Here is a 23,258-nt window from a genome sequence, read left to right as displayed (position 1 = left end):
GGAATGCCTCGCCGAAGCATGGAAAGTCGTCTGCCTTGACCCGACCACCGGCGTGAACCAGAGCTTGGAGACGTGTTGGGACCGCATCAAGGCTGAGTTCGACTAGCGGAAGCTCGTCGACCCGTACTTCAAAGGCGTCTACATGCAGCGCGGCTCCAAGGCGATGGCGAACCATTGGGGGCGTATCCAGTTGGCGTGCAACAAATGGCATGGAATCGTCGAGGAGGTCGCGGCTCGCCCGGAGAGCGGCGCCAGCGTTGAGGATCAGGTACGCACGCCGTTCGCCCGCATATCTTCGTCGGCTACGCCCGCCGCCCGCCAACTGTTTGTTCCTCCACGCAGCTGCTGCGTATGTTCGCCATGTATCGGGGTGACAACCAAGACGCCGACTTCAAGCACCTCCACATCTACAAGCGCATTGACAAGTGCAAGAAGTGGGTGGAAGTCCGACGTGCCCTCGACAAGGCCAAGGAGACATACAAGCCGGACGCGACGACTCCGGGCGCGAGTGAGGGGCGGCCAGACGGCCACAAATTGGCAAAGAAGGGAAAAAACGCCGACCCGGCAACCGCGCGAGTGCATGAGTCCATCGAGCATTGCCTCGCCGACGCCCAGGCCTGGGCCGTCCTACGTGAAGAGAAGACCGAGGCGCGGTGGTCGTCGCTGATGAAGAACAACGCCATCAAGCTCGACCTGCTCCGGACGAACGTCGCCGCGAAGAAGAGGAACACCGACATGGCTTTTTTGATGAGCGGGGCGGACATGCTCCAGAGCGACGACGAGGAGCTCAGGGCGTGGTACATGGCGGAGCGCGGCCTCATCCTGAATCAGATGCGGACGGCAACGCCGACGACGCCGACGACGCAAGCTCCCACGCCCACGACCACACGGACGCCAAGCCCAAACGACGCCTCTACGTCGCCGCCCAGCAGTGCCGAAGCTGCGCCGACACAGCCCAGCACCGAAGCAGCTCCGACACCGCCGAGCCCGAGCACGCCGACTCCGCCAACGCCTGGAGCCGACCCCGCCGAGTGAATCATGCACGCGAACTTGCGGCGTGCGACGCTCTGTTTTTTGTAACGCCAGACTACGTTCAATCATCGGATTTATGGCGTCTTTTGAGGGCGGGAACAACCAAGTTTTAAATTTCCCGCATCCTGGGACCGGCGCTTGGGGGCGTGACTGAGAGCTAGGTCGCCCCCTCGGGGCGACCTAGCGCCGACACGCACCTAGGCCGCTTTATTTAAGCGTCCTGGGGGCGAACGGCTGCAGATGCCCTTAAGCTCCGTAGAACTGTCCACGGGAGCAAAGATGACTTGCGGTTTACTGCTCCCGTGCTCTGCTCCGCTGCGCTGATCTGCTGCGAGTTCCTTTCCCTTTCGTTTCCCCGCTCCCTCCAGTCGGCAGCTACCAACAACGAAGCGGCAGAGTCCAGCGCGAGCACCAACTCCCAGCCCCAGATCTCCCACCCCCACCGACCGCCGATGAGCTCTGCCGCCGCCGCATCCACCTAGCCGGACACGCCCCGCCCCGCCCTAATGTCGTCGTCGGCGGGCGACGCCGAGGCCGATCCCCTCGGCGGCGCCTCCCCGGCCGGCCGCGTGCTCGGCCGCGCCCTCGACAAGGTCATCAAGCACTCCTCCTGGCGCAAGCACTCCGCGCTCGTCTCCGCCTGCAAGTCCGCCATCGACCTCCTCTCCGCCGCCTCCTCCTCCGCCCCCGCCCCCGCCCCCGCCCCCGAGCCGTCCGCCTCGCCCATCCCCGGCCTCCCCGCCCCCGTCGCCGAGGCCGCGCTCCAGGCGCTCCTCCTCGCCCTCGATCCCGGCTCCCCCAAGGTCGCCGAGCCCGCCCTCGAGTGCGTCGCCAGCCTCCTCTCCCTCCGCCTCCTCCTCGGCGACGTCGCCCCCTCCGACCCCTCGCCGGTCTCCAGGCTCTTCGCCGCGGTCCTCTCGTGCGGCGGCCTCGGCGACGACGCCCTCGAGATCGCCGCGCTCCGCGTGCTCGTCGCCTTCGCGCGGTGCCCGTCGGTCTCCGTCCGCGGGGAGTGCCTGGGCCAGATGGTGAAGGCGTGCTATAACCTGTACCTCGGGAGCGCCAGCGGCGGGAACCAGCTCTGCGCCAAGCTGGCGCTCGCGCAGGTGCTGGTTGTCGTGTTCGCGCGCGTGGAGGCGGACGCCATGGACGTCCGCGTGCGCACCGTCTCAGCTGCCGACATGATGGACCTCTCCGACCGCAGCCTCAACGACTCCAGCGTCGTGCAGGCGGCGCAGACGTTCATAAATGAGGCGATGGAGGGGAGCGACGCGCCAGAGGATGCCGCGCATGTGCCGGGCGAGGGGGACAGAGGCGGGGAGGATGAGAGCATGAGCAGGATCAGGGAGGATGGGCTGGCGTTGTTCAAAAACCTCTGCAAACTGTCAATGAAGTTCGCCACGCCTGATAACCCGGATGATCCTGTACTTCTCCGGGGGAAGGTGTTGTCACTTGAGCTACTTAGGATGGTCGTCGACAATGCTGGGCCGTTCTGGAAGACAAATGAGAAGTATGCACACTTAGCTATGCTTCTTCTGATTATATACATCTGAATTTATTGCATTCCCTATTTGCATAAATATTATTGTTCCAGTGAGTCTAAACATACCAAAATGATAGGGGTAGGGGAGAGAGGTTAAAATGGACGATGGAGCCAACAGTGAGTGTTAAAAAAAACCCAGGAGAGTAGCGTGTCATTTTTTCTATATAGATGACATCTGTGGGCGTGTTGTTTCTGTGTAATCTGCTCGATCGACTGCTATTAGGGGTGTCAAAAAGGTTCTAATCCAACCCGTGAAAACCACTTGTCATTTTTTACCATAGTTTAAAAAGGCACGCTTAAGCGAGCGCTTAAGCATGCCTAGGCTTTAGGCGTTGGCAAAACGCATTGCGCATAACTACGCTTAATCTACGCATAATTGCGCATAAGCATACGCTTTGGTCAGTAAAGCGCAAGGCGGTGGCAAAACGCACAATTTACGCCTAGCGCTTTTCTGAACTATGTTTTTTACTGACTCTGCCATGCCGTATGAGGTTAATGAAAGAAAATGAACAGCAACACTGATCGGCGATTTTTTCACTGTTTGTGTTCAAATCATGGTTGAACACTCCTAACTGCCATATGGGTTGGTCACATGAGGATTTGTCTGATGGAGGAACCATTGGTACTTGTTTCGTCAATTTGATTGTGTTTGGAACTTTGGATGATGTATTTGTTGCTCTAGATCATCGAGGAATTCATGAACATGCTAAATGTTAGAACTATTGATATTTGATTTAGAGCCTGAACCTCATGTTAGTACTGATGAATAATGAACCAGATTATCCAGTGTCAGCCTGTGTTGCAGTAATTTCTAATTCAATTCGTTGTGGTTCTCCGAGCAAAGAATGCATACAAAAAGGTCGTTAAGGACACCAAGCAGGTGGGTGAGAACTGAAAAGCGAATATCAGAGCTACATAGCCTATGCATTGATAACAGTCAGTGATGGAGCGAGTTTGATGATGCCACTTGGCAGTTGGAACTAACACAATAATCAGTACTGCTGATTAATAATCTAAAATTTAGTATTTGTTCGTACTGAAATGTTTCATCTAATCACACACCAAAATTTCCATAATGGAAGCTGGTTAAGTCATTTGATCATTCCAAATTGAATTGAGCGCGGGGTTCACTAGAAAGGGCATCCTACTAATATCACTGTTTTTTCTTCTGCTTGTTCAGGTATCTTGAAGCAATCAAGCAGTACCTTTGTTTATCCTTGTTGAAGAACAGTGCCATGTCAGCAATGAGCGTTTTCCAGCTTTTGTGCTCCATTTTTATGGGTCTTCTGTTAAGGTTTAGATCTGGTTTGAAGGAGGAAATTGGAATATTTTTTCCTATGCTTGTCCTAAGGGTTCTTGAAAATGTTCTTCAGCCTAGCTTTTTGCAAAAAATGACAGTTCTAAACTTTCTGGTGAAGATTTGTAAAGAACCTCAGGTTATTATTGATATCTTTGTGAACTATGATTGTGACGTCGATGCACCGAACATTTTTGAAAGGTACGCTAGCTTTATTCTTGATGAAGATTTGCGTTGGTTAATAAGATTCATCTGTATTCTTACGTTCTTATCAAATATAGCGAACAGTCTATACAAAGGGTACAGTATACAGTTCTAGATGTGCAATTTCTACTGGAAAAAATGGCGTTCTCTTTCTAATTTCACAGCAAAGCAATTTAATTCCATCGCTGTTCACAGGATTGTGAACGGACTACTTAAGACGGCTTTAGGTGTCCCTGATGGATCAACAACGACACTAACTGTTGCACAAGACCAAACATTTCGAATTGAATCTGTCAAGTGCCTTGCAGCTGTTATCAAATCAATGGGTTCATGGATGGACCAGCAGCTGAGAATTGGTGAAGTTCTCCCTATAAATTCTGAAGTACTAAGTTCAGTGGACAATCATAATATGCATAATGGAGAAGAAGGGACAGGAATGGATTATGATCTGCAATCTGAGTCTAGTAGCTCTGACGTATCTGATTCTTCTTCAGTTGAGCAACGACGTGCTTACAAAATAGAACTTCAGGTGTAAATGATTGCCTACTTTTAACCGTTTCTATTTCTTGAGGTAGAAACTATTTCTTTTAAAGGATTACTGACAGACCTATGTTTCCTTCTGCAGAAAGGAATTGCCTTGTTTAACAGAAAACCTTCCAAAGGTATTGACTTTCTCATTCGAAGCAAGAAGTTAGGCCAGTCCCCAGAAGATGTGGCTTCTTTCCTGATAAACACTGCTGGCTTAAATGCAACAATGGTTGGAGACTATTTGGGTGAAAGAGACGAGTTTCCTCTCAAAGTCATGCATGCCTATGTGGATGCACTAAACTTTAAAGGGTTGGATTTCGGTGAGGCAATTAGATTCTTTCTGCGAGGTTTCAGGTTACCAGGGGAAGCACAGAAAATTGACAGGATCATGGAAAAATTTGCTGAACGCTTCTGTAAATGCAACCCAAATGTTTTTACCAGTGCAGATACCGCTTATATTCTTGCTTATTCCGTGATCTTGCTAAACACTGATGCTCACAGTGTCATGGTGAAGGATAAGGCAAGCCAAATCTGCCTATGTTATCATCTGGGAATGGTGCACATGTAATAATGGAGATTTTTTGTGTGCAGATGTCTAAGGCTGATTTTATGCGCAATAACCGGGGAATTGATGATGGGAAGGATTTACCTGAAGCTTACTTAAGTACATTGTACGACCAAATCGTTAGCAATGAGATCAAAATGAGTGCTGATTCTTCAGCTGCACAAACCAAGCAAACCAACAGCGTAAGTAAGCTTCTAGGCTTAGACAACATTATGAACCTTGTCAATTGGGGACTGACAGAAGACAAGGCACACGGCGCAAATGACTTGCTCATTAAGCACATACATGAGAAATTTAAAGCAAAGCATGGGAAATCAGAGTAAGATCAGCATATTTTCTCTTTGTTAGAATACTTATATGTTGAATGATACTTTATGAACTTAAGCTTGTGCATGCAGGTCTGTGTTTTATATTGTTGCTGATGCAACCATTTTAAGGTTCATGATGGAGGCCTGTTGGGCTCCTATGATGGCTGCGTTCAGTGTGACTCTTGACCAAAGTGATGACAAGGCTGCCACATCACAGTGTTTAATTGGATTAAGATCGGCAGTGCATGTCACCTCTGTTATGTGCCTGCAGACACAGAGAGATGCCTTTTTGACATCCATAGCCAAATTCACATCCCTCCATTCTGCTGCAGACATGAAACAGAAGAATGTCGACGCTGTTAAGGTAGGATGTCAATGAAAGCATATTGCTTTTGTGAAATTTATAAAATGTTCCTTTATCTAATCAGTTTTACGAAACTAGGTTTATTTGATTCTATGAATCTTTGGATTGTATATATTCTAGCTTGTTACTTGCAAATTCTTACTGCTGCCACTCTCCTTGTCTGCAAAATGGTCGCACCAGCTTATACAAATTCCATATCTTGCATATCGTCTGGTGTTTAATGTAATTATATAATCTACTGTCTTTTTACGCCTTCTGGTGTTTCAGTGCTCTCCTTGAAAGCGAAAACTACAAACTTACAACACAGTGAGGGTCAGAATTGCAACCACCCACTGCTCACCTACAAATAGTGCTGCTGCAGGATTTTTGCGACTGAGATTTTTAGTGAACATAATAAAACTTCTGACATTGAGCACATTGGAATTTGAACCATCTGAAAAATGATTTTTATGGATTATGTTCTTGATGTTATTTTCAAAAAAATGATTGCTGTTAAATATGCCAATTCTTGTTGAACAATCCTTTTTTTGTGAGGGTATACTCAATGTTGGTGATAGAAGTCCATTTTTTGTTCTTGATATACTTTACCAGTAAGCAGCTAGACATATCTGACAGTTTCAAAGTGGCTGAATGATGTATTTACTTGATTTTTTTTTCTTGACAGGCTATAATTTCTATCGCAATCGAAGATGGAAATTACTTGCAGGAAGCTTGGGAGCACGTGCTAACATGTTTATCACGGTTTGAACATTTACATTTGCTTGGAGAAGGAGTACCTACTGATGCTTCATTTCTGACAGTGCCTATGGTTGAGTCAGAAGGGAAAACTCAGATGTCTACTTCTATTCTACCTTCAAAGAGAGCCAATGCTCTTCAGAATCCTGCCGTGATGGCTGCTGTTAGAGGGGGTTCTTATGATAGCACTGTTGCAAAAACCAGTGCCTCACCATTGGTTACTCCTGAACAGATCAATAGTTTCATATCAAACATAAATTTGCTGGACCAGATAGGCATTGTTGAGTTGAATCATATATTTGCCCATAGTCAAAGGTTAAACAGTGATGCCATTGTTGCTTTTGTGAAAGCTCTTTGCAAGGTCTCAATGACTGAGTTGCAGTCTCCGTCAGATCCTCGTATCTTCTGCCTTACAAAAATAGTAGAGATCGCGTAAGAAAATTCTTGAGATCCACACATAAAACCAACAATGTTAAGTAGCATACAACAGCCATGACTCAGTAAATCTTAGCTAGTCTAATACTGGATTTTGTTTGTGCAGGCATTACAATATCAACCGCATACGTTTGGTGTGGTCTCGAATTTGGAAAGTTTTATCAGAATTTTTTGTGTCTGTCGGATTATTAGAAAATCTTTCTGTTGCAATGTTCGTAATGGACTCTCTAAGGCAGCTAGCAATGAAGTTTTTGGAAAGAGAGGAACTGGCAAACTATAACTTTCAAAATGAGTTCCTTCAACCCTTCGTGGTGGTTATGCAGAAGAGTAATGTTCCAGAAGTGCGTGAGCTAATTGTTCGATGTGTCTCACAGATGGTCCTAAGTCGAGTTAACAACATAAAATCTGGCTGGAAGGGTGTTTTTACGGTATGTATTGCTTCATTGGTTAATTTTAGTTTACTTCGAGTGCCTTGGATAAGTTCACATCTGGAGTTAGTGTGGTCCGTCCAGGAAAAATAAAGCTACCATATGTTATTCCTTGTTTTTTTTTGTCAATGTACAGGTTTTTACTTCTGCTGCGGTTGATGATACGAAGAGTACTGTCCTAGTGGCATTTGGGACTATGGAAAGAATTGTCCGTGACTACTTTCGATACATAACCGAGACAGATGCCACAACATTTACAGATTGTGTCGAATGCCTTATTGCATTTACAAGTAGCCAATTTAATAGTGAGGCCAGTCTCAACGCTATTGCATTTCTCCGATTCTGTGCTGTTAAACTTGCCGACGAAGGATTTGTCTGTCAAGATAAGGGTGCCGATGGACCCAGGAATTCAGACATGTCAGAAGGAAATGCCATTGTGAACAAGAATGATTATGTTTCCTTCTGGGTTCCTCTCCTTGAAGGTACAACATTATTTCTTCATTTGCGGAAGTGCTAGTTACTTTTATATGCAGTGTGAACCTTGTTAGATGAAAACATAAAGAATTTTAAGATTAATTGATAAATATTTATTTTTTCCTTTTGGTTTTCTTGCCTTTTCAGGTTTAGCCAGATTGACAACTGATCCAAGGCTGACCATTGGGAAAAGTGCTGTAGGAGTGCTTTTTGATATTTTGAAGGATCATGGGCACCTCTTTTCGCAGTCCTTTTGGACCAGTATATTAGAGTCTGTTGTTTATCCTCTGTTTAGCAATCAAAGGTCTAGGGTTAATGATCAGACCTTAACATCAAACGGCACCGAGGGTGATTTTTCAACTCTTGAAACACAAACATTGGCAGTGAAATCTTTAGTGGGTTTATTTGTTGATTTCTTTGACGTGATGCGGCCAGAACTTGCAAGAGTTGCATCCATTGTCGCATATTTTATCAGAAGTCCCTATAAACATTCTGCTACCATCGGTGTATCTGCTTTGCTACGTTTAGTGGAGGGAGTTGGCAGTAAACTTTCCAAGGATGAATGGAAGGATGTTCTTCTCTGCTTCAAAGAATCATCAGCACAAACCTTTATTGCATTCTCTAAAATTGTAAGGATGATGCAAGACATCGACATTCCAGATAGAATGGAATCTTATTCGGAAGCTGATCACTATTCAGATCATGAAATTTATAGTAACGATGAAGATGAAGCTAATATGGAGACAACTTCTTACGCCATTGTCAAACTGAAAAATCATATGGCCCTAATCCTCTTAATCGTTCAGGTACTTGCTTTTTGTTAATTAAATTGGACCAATGTACATTATCTTGCCTAGATCTATGGGAACCAGCGCCTATTCTTTTTTTTAATATATAAGGAGACAACTGTGAGCCAACTGTGGAGTGCTAGAACTGAATGCAGGCGGCCTTGTCTTCTACTCGTGCACCTAGCCAACTGAGCAACACTCTGCTCTCATGTACATTATCTTGCTAAGACACTCATACTCGTGTATGCTTTAATTTTGATTTAGAGATCCTTTTTGGATGGTAAAATGCAAAAACATATAAGGACCTATTTGATCGTTTACACAGTTTGGCTCTGGGCATCTGGTTAGATGGACTGGAATAGGCTTGACTCATTTTCTGCACAGGTGTCTTAGAATCCGGAAGCGTTAGTAGCTAGTGCCTAGTTGGTTTTCTCCTCAATTAGACACCGTCTTTTGAAAGAGCAGAGTAGAATAATGAGTTGTTAGGACAAAGAGAGGAGATTGTTAGGATAATAGGGGGTTCTGAGGATCAATGAATAGAGTGATTTCCCATTTCCCCCAAAGGCACCCTTCTAAAGCAAACTAGGTGTCTAGGTCCAAGTGCCTCTATGGCTATATGGGACAGTTTGGTTCTACCTTACAGATGTTATTGTGCCAGTTCTTGTGTTGAAGTAAGCTCTGAAGCCTTATCAAATATCTTCCTTTACTGGCTAATACCTAATATCTTGTGCTGTAGTGATCCCGACAATCAAGTCTTTTTCTCTTCCATTCTTCCCACACCATACTCAGTTTTTTCCTTGTACACAGGGCATTATTAAATTGTACGAGGAGCAGGGAAAATATCTTCATGCTGAGCACATTAGCATTCTTTTGGAGATGATATCAAGTATTGCAACTCATGCAAGTGAAGTGAGCTCAGACTCTTCGTTACAGATGAAATTCCATAAATCATGTTCCCTTCTGGAGGCATCTGAGCCAGCAGTTGTCCATTTCGAGAACGAGACATACCAAAGCTACCTCAAGCTTCTCCAAGCTGTGCTCCATGGGTATCCATTCTTATCGGAAGACATGGACATAGAATCACGACTACTTGATACCTGTGAGAAAATACTGCGGACATATCTGAAGTGCGCCGGGAATGGACCATCTGATGAAGCTTCTCATGGCAATCAAACTTTACATTGCATAGTGCCACTGGGCGCTGCCAAGCAAGAGGAGCTGTCTGCTAGGACCCCCTTGGTTCTTCTAGCGATGCAGTTACTGCATAACCTAGAGAAGAATTCATTTAGGAGAGTACTGCCCCGCTTTTTCCCACTGTTGATTGATCTGATTCGCTGCGAGCATAGCTCTGGAGATGTTCAACACGCGCTGTACAAAATCTTCAAATCATCAATAGGCCCTATGATAGAAGTATAATGGCACATTCCCGTCCTGCTAGGCGCACAATTTTGTGACAACATTCTGACATCCTGAATGAGCCCTTCCTTCAGGATCCTGGAGTTCAAGGTCAAGATTCTCCCTAGTTCTAACCACTTCCATATTGTGCTACACATATGTTATCAACAACTCTGATCTGTGTATGTCCTAACTTTTGCAGTGCATATTACTAGTCCAGATATCAGGTATAAAGAGGAAAATACATTTTGCCTACATCCACTTCAGCCAGTGAGCTCTATCATCTGAACATTTGGCCAGACAGAGGATCATTCCTGATGACTTGTCACTCTTTTGAGCCTGGTATGCGCTGAGGTAATTTCTCATGACCCTGTAATGCAGAAGGGTTTCGTGTGCGCCCATTCCATCGATAGCGTCACCTTGAACTGGGGGCAAACTGTATATAGTAACACGTGCCACGGCATCAGCCGTGTTACTAGAGAAACCATTTGAAGTATGATTGCTTTTGTAATATCCTGTTTTTCTTATGATTTGATCCACAGTAGGTTGTGTTTGTAATTCTTTTTGTTAATATATAAACATAGTGCAGTGTTCATGTAAACGGATGAGATGTTACAGTGGTTAGCTGTTGTTTAGGCAGATGAGCTATGAGGACCTTGGCACACGGATGCCTTGGAGGACACACACAAAAATATGTTGCGAGCCTAAAAATTTCCCAACTCTGCCAAATCCTTGTACTCCATCCGTTCACAAACGTAAGACGTTTTGGATATTTCAATATGGACTACATATGGACCAAAATGAGCGAACAAACACACTAAAACGTGTCTATATATATCCAATTTTAGAAAAAGTTAGAACATCTTATATTTGTGAACAGAGCTATCAAAGTACTCCCTCTATTTTTATTTACTCCACATGTTATTTTTGACCTAAGCCAAACTTTATAAAGTTTGACCAAGTTTATTGAAAACAATCGAAACATCCACAATAACAAATATACATGATATGAAAATAATGGTATTGATTTGGTATTGTGGATGTTAAGAAATTTTCGTATAAACTTGGACAAAGTTTACAAAGTTTGACTCGAGACAAAGCTAATATAATAAGTAAAAAAACTGAGGGAGTAGAATCAATCTTTGGATTTGAAATCACTGCTTTGCCCTTACGTCTGAAATCACCCCATGTACTTGTAGTTGGCCATAATTTTAAGAGGCTATGCTGCAGCGTAGTGAGAGAAGTATAAAATTCCCCATGTTCGACATCAGACGGATAGTCTTGAATAAGATGAGCATATGCATTGCTTTAACATTGTACTCCTTCCGTTTCATAATATAATAGCGTTTTTGACACTGTTGTAATGTAATTAATGACATTGCAAAACTATCTCTTTGATCATTGTCAAAAGCGCTCTTATATTATGAGACGGAGGGAGTATATGGTAAATGTGCTTAATTAATGACATTGCAACACTATCTCTTTGATCATCCATTTGAGGATGCAAGTAAAGCAGATAAATCACCTGGATGCCCTTTTGGGCGAAAATTGAGTGATATAAGGTGCAAGTAAACCAGAATAAATAAACATTTTTATTTCAATACTTCTTCAGGAGGTGAGGCTAAGCTGTTTGTTGAGAGCATTTGAATTTGAACCATATAGACAACTGCAATTCTTCCATGCGTTGCAACTTGCAACGAATCATATTATTTTTACAGGGTAGAATTGGCCTTATTTAATTACACGGTGATGTAACTGATATACAAGCTCAGTTTAGGGATAATAATTTACATAGCCAACAGAAAGACACTATGACATTGAAGGACCTATACACCACATTCACACATGATACGAGAAGGACGAGAATGGATATACACAGCATGAACCAGATGCGACCGAAAGAATTGAACTGTTCTAAGATTTGAACCCTACATGAGCTACTACTACTATACACAGGTTGGATGTCCGAACTCCTTTTCGGGCATCCAGTTTGGTCCCAGGCACAGACCACCAGCTATCAGAATTCCTGCAGGGGATGGGGAATGTACAAGACACTGACTGAACAGAGCAAGAGTGGCTTCATGCTCCAGCTCTTGCTCTGTGCTTCCCGCCCCATCCAACGGAGCGGCTTAACATTCACATTATAAGTGTTGCAAGTAACCATGGATAAGGACAACCTGAAATAGAGTGAGAAACTATATAATTCAGCCCAGGCAGCACTTCAAGTAAAAGGGCTAGCTAATGTCAATGTTAAGATCAATGTAATGACCAACCTTTAAGAATGAAAAAGAAAACAGTTTGCAAGAAAAGAAGCACGCCGCCCAATTAGCAGTACTGCTGTTCTTAGTCCTGCTGCAGACTAGAGGATACCTGCAACAAGGAAGGCTGGATGTCACAACAGCTGGACAGACAGGAACTGTAGTTACAGTTTGACCAAGGCTAACGCACCTCCAATTTGTCACCGGCATCCCTTTTGTCATCCCGACATTTGTTCGGAGACGTTGTTTGGTGGGAACTGTTGCACGCGAGCAGGGAGCAAGAGCTGTTGCTGAGGGCGCGGAGCTCCTGTTTCCGCAAAAGAGGCATGTGTTAGAACTTTGAAGAATACAACGTAGTTGTGCTGTACAAGACATTGTCAACCATCATCAACTGATTTCTTACCTGGAGGATATTGTTGCTGAACCGCTGATGCACGCGCATTTGCAGCATTTTGATTAGATAGTGGGAGAAGGTGACCTGGCACATAGCCAGGTGAATAAGAATGATCACTTGGCACAGGTTGGCCGAACTGCCCATATGGGTAAACCGCTGGCCCTACTGTTCTGGGACCACCATACACCGGGACATACTGTTGTCCAACATATGGACCATAGGCATTCTACAAAGCTAAAAATATAATAAATTAGCAAAAGCAAAAATAATAGAACCAATATATAAAGTTATGGACGAGTTCTCAACCTGTGGATACAAGTATTCGGGTCCATACGTTGATGGCCTGCAATGACAAAAACAACGGATTATTATTTGCAGTAGACAGGCTGTTCAATTGGAAATAAGCAGATAGTCTAGCACGACAACATCATATAGACTGGCAATGCTGTAAAGCATAGAATTCCAGACTAGCTACAGCTTTAATCAGTGTGCCAGACAGCCTAACAGATCATATCGTTAGCTGTGCATGATCTTTGCCAACGATGCATCGAATGAACTGCTAACCTACCCATAAGGGGGATACACAAGAGCCTGCGAGTAGTTGTAGGGGGGTTGCTGATATGTTGGGCTTGGTACATACATGCCTCCTGGAACCGCCGCACCTCCATTGTATGGAATGACCGGCCTTATAGGTCCTATAATAACCACATTAAAAAGGAGGAAAACTATTACAATGATTGAATATACACACAAGAGCCTAAATAAGTAAAAGCATAAACCAGTAAGATAACTTAATAACTATATTTCTTTTACTCGGTCCTGCCAAAGATAAATGTAGAACAAACTCATAAAATTTTAAATTTAAAGCACAAACATTTTATGAGTGTCCATCGACCAGGAGCAATATCTCAACATAAAATTTGGCCATTCCATTGGATGCGTACTAGTCTGCCTATTTTGATCTTCCAAGAAAACTAATAGTGGTACAATACAATAATTATTTCTCAAGCTAATTTAGCAAATGTTACAACCTCCTATTGTAAAAGTGCCATTCCATCAGAAGCAAAGATCTTACATTTGGGTAAACTGTTTGTGTTTGTGTTTGTGATCATGAACATCTTTTATCACAAGTTGCAAACTATGCAAAAGATGTCTGACTTGTAGGCAAAGAGTTCCTTATCCAAAAACCAATATGATTGTCCTACACTTTCTACTACCCACCAACTCATGAGTAGTCCACTGTCTGTTACCTAATCTTCCCTTCATTCAAGTAATGCACTAAAGCTTCACAAACAGCATATGACTAGTAGCTCTCAAGCTTCTTTCTTTTATTTGTTTTAAATAACTCACATTTCTTTTCATTGTTGAGCCCATAACCATTTTTGCAGTTTAGCTTTCTGACACTGAAGAATTGGGCATGGGACTACACATTAACTTCATGAGTAGTGACAAAAGTCATTTTATTCTCTTCTACCGTGAGTTACAAGGCAGCAATTGAAACAAACAGGCATGCCCAAAAATGTAAGACTCTGAAATGATAGAAAATGGGATGATTACGGCAACTCTAATACACTGGAAACAGGCATTGACTTTAAATTAAACCAGCTGGTCAAAATATTAAGCTGCAGGAAAGAACTCAACAGATATTTGGCAGTTCAAAAAGTTGTAATTGGGGCAATAGAAAACCAGGTCAGAGACTGACCAAAAGGCACAGCTGGTCCAGGTCGCCCCAGGATGGCAAGATTACAGTTGGCACGCCGCCCGTCAATTACCGGATAGGGATCCATGCAGGCCATCCTCGCCGAATCTGGATCCCGGAAGGTCACCTGTTTGCATGTCCACACAAAATTAAGACAAATTAACATCATGAAACACATCCCCCCAAATTTCCTTCCCCAGAACAAAATTGCTTCGACATTCACTTGAAATAGTTCCGCAATTCATGATGAAACAAGTAAATTTTAGTCCAATTTAAAGGCCTAAAAATTTCCCAAGCAGCTAAAAATGTTCCAACATGGACACCCTAGGTCTCACGAAAAACAAAGCCTGGCAATCAATCGCCGTGCCAGAGTCAAATGATTTCCCTGTTACCGCCCCAAAGCAACCAGCTCCCCAAGTTTGCTCTACTATTATTAGTACCGCAAAACTCCCGAATTCACAAGCCTTCCAGGCCGATCACCACCGTTGGAGGCCACAAAGCACCCCAATTGAACCACAAACCCCTGATCCCCACAAATCGCCGGCCAAAAATTCACAAACTCTAGCTCGAAAATGAAAAAAGAAGAAGCGGAGAACAGAGGGAGGAAGAAGAAGGCGTGCTCACGAATCCGTATCCCTTGGACCTCCCGGTGGCGCGGTCGGTGATGACGACGGCCTCGAGGATGTCGCCGTAGGCCTCGAAGTGCGCGCGCAGGCCCTCGCTCCGCGTCTCCCACGCCAGGCCCCCCACGAACACCTTGGTGTACGTCGTGTCCCCGTAGGGCCCGCTCAGGTAGTGCAGCGCCGGCGTCCCGCCACCGCCCCCACCGCCTCCCCCTCCTCCCCCCGCCATCACCGCCGGCGACCGCTGCGGCGTCATCATCCCAGGCGCATGCGCTCGCCGCAAACCCTAACCCTAGCTTGGCTGGGCTGAGCTGGTAGCCGGCCGCGCTAACAGCCAGGCGGAAGCACGATGCGTGTCGTGTTAAGCAGCCACTGGGTAGTCGCTAGCGGCGTTATTATAGCGGTGGGTCTCGCGCGCTAATAATCCCGGAAGGCGGAAGCGGTTAGTAAAATCAGGCGGGAGCGGGAGCGGGAGAGGGAGAGGGGGGGAAGGGAGAAGCCAAGGCCAGTGGGCAAGTTGGTGCGGGACGAAGCGGGGAGGATCACGCGCCGAGAGCAAGAGGACAAGGCCAACTGGGGGCGGCCGGTTTGGGCTTTTTGTGGATGGGACTCCCGGCGAAATGGCTCTCCACCCGCAATACGTTTGTCTACAAGAAGAAAAGAACCCTTCAAAAAAAAAGAAGAAAAGAAAAAAAAAACTCAGGGAGGACAAGGCGTAAATGACACGAGCTATACCGACGTCGTCTTCCTCCTGCACTCGCGGGGTCGAACGTGAGCAAAGCTCGATGTCACCCCGTGATCTTCGGAACATCCTTGAAGCCAGCGCCGCCCGAGAAGCCGCTGGTCGGAGCTAGAAGAAGCCAGCAACAACAAACTGAGAACCAGATCACCATCGCCGTCCATGATGTTAGAGCTCGAGCGAGGGAATGGAGAGAGGGATCGTGCAACACGTTCGCTAGCACACGAGAAGAAAGTAGCTGAGGAGGGCTGGACAACAACCATCCCAGATTCGTCTAGATAAGAACATAGAGGCCTAATCTCACTAGCTTCTCGACGAAATCGGAATTGATGGTGCTTTGTCGAACAGAGAAGAAGGCATATGAGCAAAACACAAAAGGATGTTGTCAAAGACCACCTAGACTAAAGGTAGACAAAGGCGGGACCCTTCAGCCTTGACCAAAGCTCCACACGCCCTCCGCCAATGCCAATCACACCTTTGGCGCCTCGCCACCACCAATGAGACGCCTACCTAGGCTGAACCCTACTACCATAGCCGTTGCTAGAGCAACCCAGACTCCATGGCCACATGGTTTCCCCACCTCGTCGGCGATGGCGATGGCGATTGCGTGAGCATCAAAACGGCAAGCCATGCTTAAGCTATGTCAGTATGGATCTAGTTGATTGCTACACTGAAGGAATGATCTGTGTCGAAAATTCTCACTTCGAAGCAGTTGCCTAGCTCGGGAAATTACCCTAGACGTCTGTCTTTTCCTCTAATGCGTGGTTATGGTGGTGCGCCTCTACTGTGTATCTAAAGACCATATTGTTATTTTAATAAGAAATACTATTGCTGTACAATTATCAAGTAGTACACAAGCACATGTAGTTTTCCCTTTTAAAAGCTGGAATAATCGTTCATTAGAAAATGAAGCACGCAGGGCGGAATGCCACTCGGTAAAATACTAGTATATGATGGTGATACAAAACTAGACATCTCAATCAGTGGCGGAGCCAGAATTCAAGTATAGAAGGGAACAAGTACATATATTGATCTAATCTCGTTGGTAATTACTCATCACTCATACTAAAATTGTCGATCGTTGTGAGGGGGGGGGGGGGGGGGGGGGGGCAGGCCCCTGCTCGTCCCCCATAGCTCCGCCCCTGATCCCAATCCCGCGAGCAGCGCTATTAGCCTTTTGTTTGACCTTCACAAAATTGAAATAATTCACGGAGCAGATGGATGGTACCCAGCTCGAAGGACAAAACAGAAAACAGAAGGTGACGGGCATGGAGAGGTTTTGCAGCCCTCCCTCCTCCCCCACTGTCCCACTCTACTCTCGATTCAGATTCAGAGAGAGAGAGAGACGGCGGGGGGTCGCGTTGAATTCCGAGGAGAGACGGGGGGCTGGAGACCAAAGGGACATCACCGATGATGCATGCACCGGCGCCGTTCATGCTTATCCACAAGGACCACAGCAACCGAACTGTATGTGCACGGACCGCCTTGACCCGGACTCTTCCTCCCGCCAATTATTCTATCTGTGTCCTGCCAAGCGCCATGTTGCTGCACGTCCCAGTTCGCGAGCAGAGCCTTGCGTGCGACGCCTCCAAGGAGCGCTTTGTTCCTGTCATCCGGGACGTTTATTCTCGGGGCTGAGAGTGAAAATTCGTGCCGGCGAGAGAGTGTTGGATGCATGCATGTCAACTCTCCCGCGCAGGGCAGGTCGGGGGAAAGTGTGCCTGTTGCTGTCACGCCACGGTCCGGGATCTGCCTTTTTCTTTCTCTTTTCATCCAGACAGTTTTGGCCGCAATAATTTGGACTGCGGGAAGCCGGGAAGCGACATGCGGTCACGTCTGACGCTGGCTGGCTTTAGGTCAGTTGCTGCTTCGGATCGGATCTTTTTCGGGCTTCTCACACAAGGAAAGGAGCGTCCAGCGAGACTAGATCCGGAATCCCGGTCGCGCGCTCTCTCTCTTCTCCGCTAGCTCCTCTCTCCGTCCGTTAAGCCGTCATGGCTCCCCACGCTCCAACACCGGCGGCCGCCACGGCCCCTCTGCCCGGTGTCCTCCCCGCCACAATGTTGGCGGCCATCCCGGCCTCTTCGGCTCCTCCTGCTAGGGACCCCGCTCGTGCGGTGGAGGCCGCCTCGGCTGCTTCTGTCGGCGCTCCCGCTCCGACGACGCCGGCCTCTCAGGCTCCTTCTGCCGACGCCCTCTGCCGAAGACGTCGCTGCGGCCTACCTTGCCTCCCGCAAGGGCGACCCGGCAGTGCGGGGACGCTTTGCCTCACGCAAGCTTCCCTCCTACCGGCCAGCTCCGACCTAGTCCTGGCAACTCCGACACCTACCACATCGACCGTCATTGCTGTCGGAGACAACAGCCTTCTGGGAGCTGCCTCTGATGGCCCCGCTTCAGACGAGGACAACGGCGTGCCCGCTGCTGTTGCGGGCGACGGGCACGTCATGCAAGCGCCTCCGGTGCGTCCAGGTTGGGGAGATTGGAGAGGATGTTTCGACCGCGAGGTGTCGCGCGGAAGCCCCCGTGTGTCAAGTTTCAAGTGGGAATGCGTTGGGGGGATGGCAGCTTGTCTCGAGGGGGTGCCGCTCGATTCCCGTTTCTTTCCGTCGCCCTGCTATCAATATGTGGCGTCCTCCGCCGGCGTGGTTGAGAGACAGGTGTTTCCGATGCCTCTGTCGAGGTCACTATGCACACTCCTGCAAGGATCCAATCCGATGCACGAACTGCCTTCAATCTGGTCACATCGCCTGCCTCTGTTGTGCTAAGAAGCATGTCCACCAAGCTTCACTGGCCCAATGTCATGCTCCACCGCCTCCATCCACCGGTGATATCTCCATTACCGACGTGCAGTTCCAGTTTGTCTGGGCTCAGCAAGTTGGGTTGGCGGAGGAGACCGAGCTGCTTCGCACTGAGCTTCGTGACTGCGTTGCGCGAGTCGGGAGTGTTTTGGTGAGAGCGGAGGCCGCTCTCGCCAAACTTGAGGTCGTGTCGGATGTGTCTTCGCTGCCTGAGCTTCAGATTGGGGTTGCCCCTGATTTGTCCCGGTCCCCTGAGATCCTGGTTGGTTCTGCCAATGGGGAAGTAGGCATGTATGGAGATCTCTCCCCTCGTGCTACATCTTGTCGGTTGCTGTTGCCCGTCGTACTGATTGCTTCTTGGAGTGAAGGTGTTGTCGAGGTCGTGGCTCCGGCGCTGTAGATTATGCCTGAGCTGCAGAAGCTTTGTGGGGAGCCCACTTCGCCCATTTCAATGGTGGTTCCTAAGGAGATGGGGTCGCTTGGAGGGGACTTGGCGATGCCGACTGCGACCTCACCGTTGTCGTTGGAGCCCAGTCAGTCACTCGCCTATGTGGACCGTGGAGGTTTGGACGTTGCTATTGCTCTCTCACCTGAGGTTGTTGCCCAGGTGGCATCCGTGGGTGGCGAGGTTGATGAGATAGGTGCTTTGGCAGCTACTTCTGAGGCGCCGAAGACCATTCGGTCGCTCATCTTTGACTGTGACGCTATGTTGGCACGTATTGACGAGGTGGTCTTCGTGAAAAAGCTTGACCTTTGCTCGCCTCCTTGGAGGCAACTTGTCCTGGGTCTCGCAATGTGATTGCTTGCCTTCTAGTGGATGAGGTTTCTTCAGACAAAATAAAGAAGGCGAAGAAGGCTCTCAAGAGCATAGGCAAGAAAAGTGGCGCCACTGATAAGGCGTCTGCGGCTGCTTAAGGGAGGATACTCAGTCTCTTCGTCCTCCATCTCCGAGTGGCTCGCCTCCGTGGATTTCTTGGTGTCTAATGTATTCAACATTGGTTTTGTTGAGTGTTTCTTTGCGACATAGAACTGCCAGGGTTTGTGGTTGTTGCGTGTTTTGTATGTTTGTCGGGTTGACCGTGAGGTCATGGAGTTTCTTTCTTAGCGAGTAGTCCGCATGTGATCTATATGTATCGGTTTTCGCCCGGTTTTCCATTAATTAACCGGGCAATTCTCTTCTTCTTAATTAATCGATGAGGCAAATCTTTTGCCTCCGTTTTGAAAAAAAAGTAAGACCGTATTTTTTAAAGAAAACTTACAATCTATTTATTTATCAACTATCATGGTATGTAACGCCCGGATAATTAGGCTACAGTAAAACTCTCCTAATAATGCCATGTCATCGGTGATTACTGTTGCTAAACTTTCGTTAGTTCAAACCGTTTTAAAATTCAAATTCAAATTAATGTCAACAACAAAAGTTTTCAAAAATTGAAACAAAAATATTCGGTGGTTGCCGAATATTACAAGGGTAATTATGGTGCAGCAAACATATTTTTAGAAAATGCCTAAATGATTTAAAATGAAATAAAATAGAATAGAAAATAAGTAAAAAGAAAGAAAATACAAGAAAAAAAAAGAAAAAACTAAAACTAGAAAAGGGGGAGAAAGCCCCTCCCCGGCCCCTTGGGCTTCGGCCCACCAGGCCGCAACCCACCGGCCCAGCTGCGGCCACCCCACTCCCCACTCGCACCACTCCTCCCCCCCGCTGGATCTGGATCGGGGCAAACCCCCGATCCCATCGCCCGTTGCCGCGACGACCTCGCCGCCCCGCGCCAGGACGCCGCCGCCCGGAGCCCGCGCCATCTCGCCGGCCTGCCTCCTCTACCTCGCCGGCCTGCCTCCTCTTCCTCGCCGGCACCCTTCCCCACCGGCCTGCACCCGCTCCACCGAAGTCGTCTCCGTCCTCCCCCCGACACTCGCTGCCCTGGACCCTACGTCTCCGGTGAGGCCACGGCCTCCGCGCCCCTCCTCTCTCTCCCCCTCGCTCGCTCACCGCGCGTGCACGCGCCCCGACCCGCGCCCCGCCTCTCCCACGGCTGCCCGTGCCCCGGCCACGCACCGCGCCTACACGCCGCGCGCTACACACGCCCGAAGTTGTGCCAACGTGTGTTCCCGCCCGCACCCGAACCTTGCTGTTGCTGCACCGCTCGCCGACCCGCCGAGCTCCTCATGTCAACCTCTTCCCCCCCCCCCTGCGCTGCCGCGCCCACCCGCAGCTCGCCCCGCGCGGCCCGTCACTCCCTCGCGTCACGCGCGCGTGCGCCGGCACGCACCACGGTGCCTTGCGCGCCTCCCCCTGTTCATGGCTCCTGCTGAGCCGCCCCGACTTCGCCCGTCGGCAGCCCTGCTCGCCCGCTCGCCGCAACCACCACACTGCTTGCTACTGCCGCCACTCGCCCTCGGATCCCGTCGTTGCTGCTCTGCACAGCCGCAGCCGCCGCCCCCTTCCCCCCTGCTTGCCTCGCCATCGGCCTGCCTGGCCTGTGCCCGCCTACCAGGATGCTGCTCCCTGCGCCGCTCCCCACGCCAGGACCGCGCCTTCCCGGTCCGGCGCCGTGGCCGCTGCCGCGCCCGCCGGCCACGCCCTCCATGGTCCGACCACCTCTCGCCGTCGTCTCATCGGCGGTTTGCATGCGCCCAGGCGAACGGTTGCTGGGCACCCGTTGCGCCCGCTGCCTGTAACCCGCCAGCGCCCATTAACCCCCCTATACCAATGACAAGTGGGCCCCGCCCCTAGAATGTGTTAAAAAAGAGAGAATTAAATAAATAAATAAATAATAAAAATATAATTAATTAATTTAGTTAACTAAATAGTCACTGACTGCTGGGTCCCACCCACTAATTAACCCATTTAGTTAGTTTTAAAAACTTTGTTAATGCCCCTGACAATGACATGTGGGTCCCACTGGACCCACCTGTCTGGTTTGACTGGTCAACCGATCAGTTGACCTGCTGGCATCACTCTGATGTCATGCTTGCGTCATCCCACACTATTCTGGATAATGTTAGATTTAAATAACTAATTAAAATCAAAAATGATTTAAATTTTTAGAAAATCATATCTTTTAATTCGTAACTCGGATGAAAATACTTTCTACATGAAAGTTGCTCAGAACGATGAGACGAACTCGGATACGCAACCTATTCGTCCGCCACGCATCCCTAGCATACCGAACACGCAACTTTCCCCCTCCGGTTCATCTGTCCGAAAATGTGAAACACCGGGAATACTTTCCCGGATGTTTTCCCCCTTCACCGGTACCACCTCGTATCGCGTTAGGGCACACCTAGCATCACGCTTTGTCATGTCATGCATCGTCATGCATTTGTTTGCATTATATTTATTGTTTCTTCCCCCTCTTCTCTCGCTAGACATCGAGACCGACGCCGCTGCTACCCAGTATGACTACGGTGTTGACGCCCCCTCTCTCTTGCCAGAGCAACCAGGCAAGCCCCCCCTTGATCACCAGATATCGCCTACTATCCTCTATACTGCTTGCATTAGAGTAGTGTAGCATGTTACTGCTTTCTGTTAATCCTATCCTGATGCATAGCCTGACATTGTTGCTACAACTGTTGTTACCTTTACCTGCAATCCTAATGCTTAGTATAGGATGCTAGTTTATCATCAGTGGCCCTTCATTCTTTTTCGTCTGCCTTGCTATACTATCGGGCCATGATCACTCGGGAGGTGATCACGGGTATATACTATATACTTTATATATGATACTTGAGGTGACTAAAGACGGGTCGGCTCGTAGGAGTACCCGCGAGTGATCCACGGATTGGGTCCGAAAGGACGTTTGTCCCGACGGCCCTTTGAGTGGATCTTTGTGGTGAAGCGACATGGCAGGTTGAGACCACCTAGGAGAGAGGTGGGCCTGGCCCTGGTCGGCGTTCGCGGTTATTTCAAAATAACACGTTTAACGAGATCTTGGTATTTGATCTGAGTCTGGCTACTGGCCTATACGCACTAACCATCTACGCGGGGACAGTTATGGGCACTCGATGTCGTGGTATCAGCCGAAGCCTTCGTGACGTCAGCAACTGACCGGTGCATGCCGGATTGGACTGGAATGCCTGCTAGGCTAGGTCTGCTTCCGGCCGCCCACGCAACGTGCTGGTGTGCTAAGGGCGATGGGCCCAGACCCCTGGGCGCTTAGGTTTAGACCGGCGTGCCGACCTCTCTGTTGGTCTAGGTGGGGCTGCGACGTGTTGATCTTCCGAGGCCGGGCATGACCCAGGAAAGTGTGTCCGGCCAAATAGGATCGAGCGTGTTGGGTTATGTGGTGCACCCCTGCAGGGAAGTTAATCTATTCGAATAGCCGTGATCTTTGGTAACAGGACGACTTGAAGTTGTACCTTGACCTTATGACAACTAGAACCAGATACTTAATAAAACACACCCTTCCAAGTGCCAGATACAACCGGTGATCGCTCTCTCACAGGACGACGAGGGAAGGATGATCGGTTAGGATTATGCTATGCGATGTTACTTGGTGAACTTACCATCTACTCTCTTCTCCTGCTGCAAGATGGAGGTTACCAGAAGCGTAGTCTTCGAAAGGACTAGCTATCCCCCTCTTATTCCGGCATTCTGCAGTTCAGTCCACATATGATAGCCTTATTCCAGTTGATACCAATGCAT

General features: G+C 48.1%; 2 protein-coding genes across 2 annotated transcripts; one reads left to right on the top strand and one right to left on the bottom strand.

The window, feature by feature from the left end:
* Positions 1-1,314: 1,314 nt before the first annotated feature.
* On the top strand, positions 1,315-10,737 carry LOC123148421 (brefeldin A-inhibited guanine nucleotide-exchange protein 1). Its single transcript, XM_044567853.1, has 12 exons — positions 1,315-2,542; positions 3,756-4,073; positions 4,272-4,605; positions 4,702-5,124; positions 5,196-5,488; positions 5,568-5,841; positions 6,506-7,008; positions 7,118-7,439; positions 7,576-7,921; positions 8,061-8,719; positions 9,509-10,207; positions 10,299-10,737. The coding sequence occupies exons 1-11, from the start codon at positions 1,539-1,541 to the stop codon at positions 10,115-10,117; spliced, it is 5,085 nt and encodes a 1,694-aa protein (XP_044423788.1). The 5' UTR covers positions 1,315-1,538; the 3' UTR covers positions 10,118-10,207; positions 10,299-10,737.
* Positions 10,738-11,744: 1,007 nt separating this feature from the next.
* On the bottom strand, positions 11,745-15,616 carry LOC123148422 (RNA-binding protein 24-A). Its single transcript, XM_044567854.1, has 8 exons — positions 15,072-15,616; positions 14,451-14,574; positions 13,317-13,443; positions 13,055-13,091; positions 12,758-12,974; positions 12,545-12,661; positions 12,370-12,466; positions 11,745-12,273 (listed from the first exon to the last, which is right to left on the bottom strand). Exons 1-6 carry the CDS (start codon positions 15,327-15,329, stop codon positions 12,573-12,575), a joined length of 852 nt encoding a protein of 283 aa, XP_044423789.1. The 5' UTR covers positions 15,330-15,616; the 3' UTR covers positions 11,745-12,273; positions 12,370-12,466; positions 12,545-12,572.
* Between the last annotated feature and the right edge of the window lie 7,642 nt (positions 15,617-23,258).

Source organism: Triticum aestivum, chromosome 7A (assembly GCF_018294505.1).
Source record: "Triticum aestivum cultivar Chinese Spring chromosome 7A, IWGSC CS RefSeq v2.1, whole genome shotgun sequence".
NCBI lineage: Eukaryota > Viridiplantae > Streptophyta > Magnoliopsida > Poales > Poaceae > Triticum > Triticum aestivum.
The sequence above is the reverse complement of the archived record's forward strand: the minus strand, read 5'-3'. Positions and strand labels throughout refer to the sequence as shown.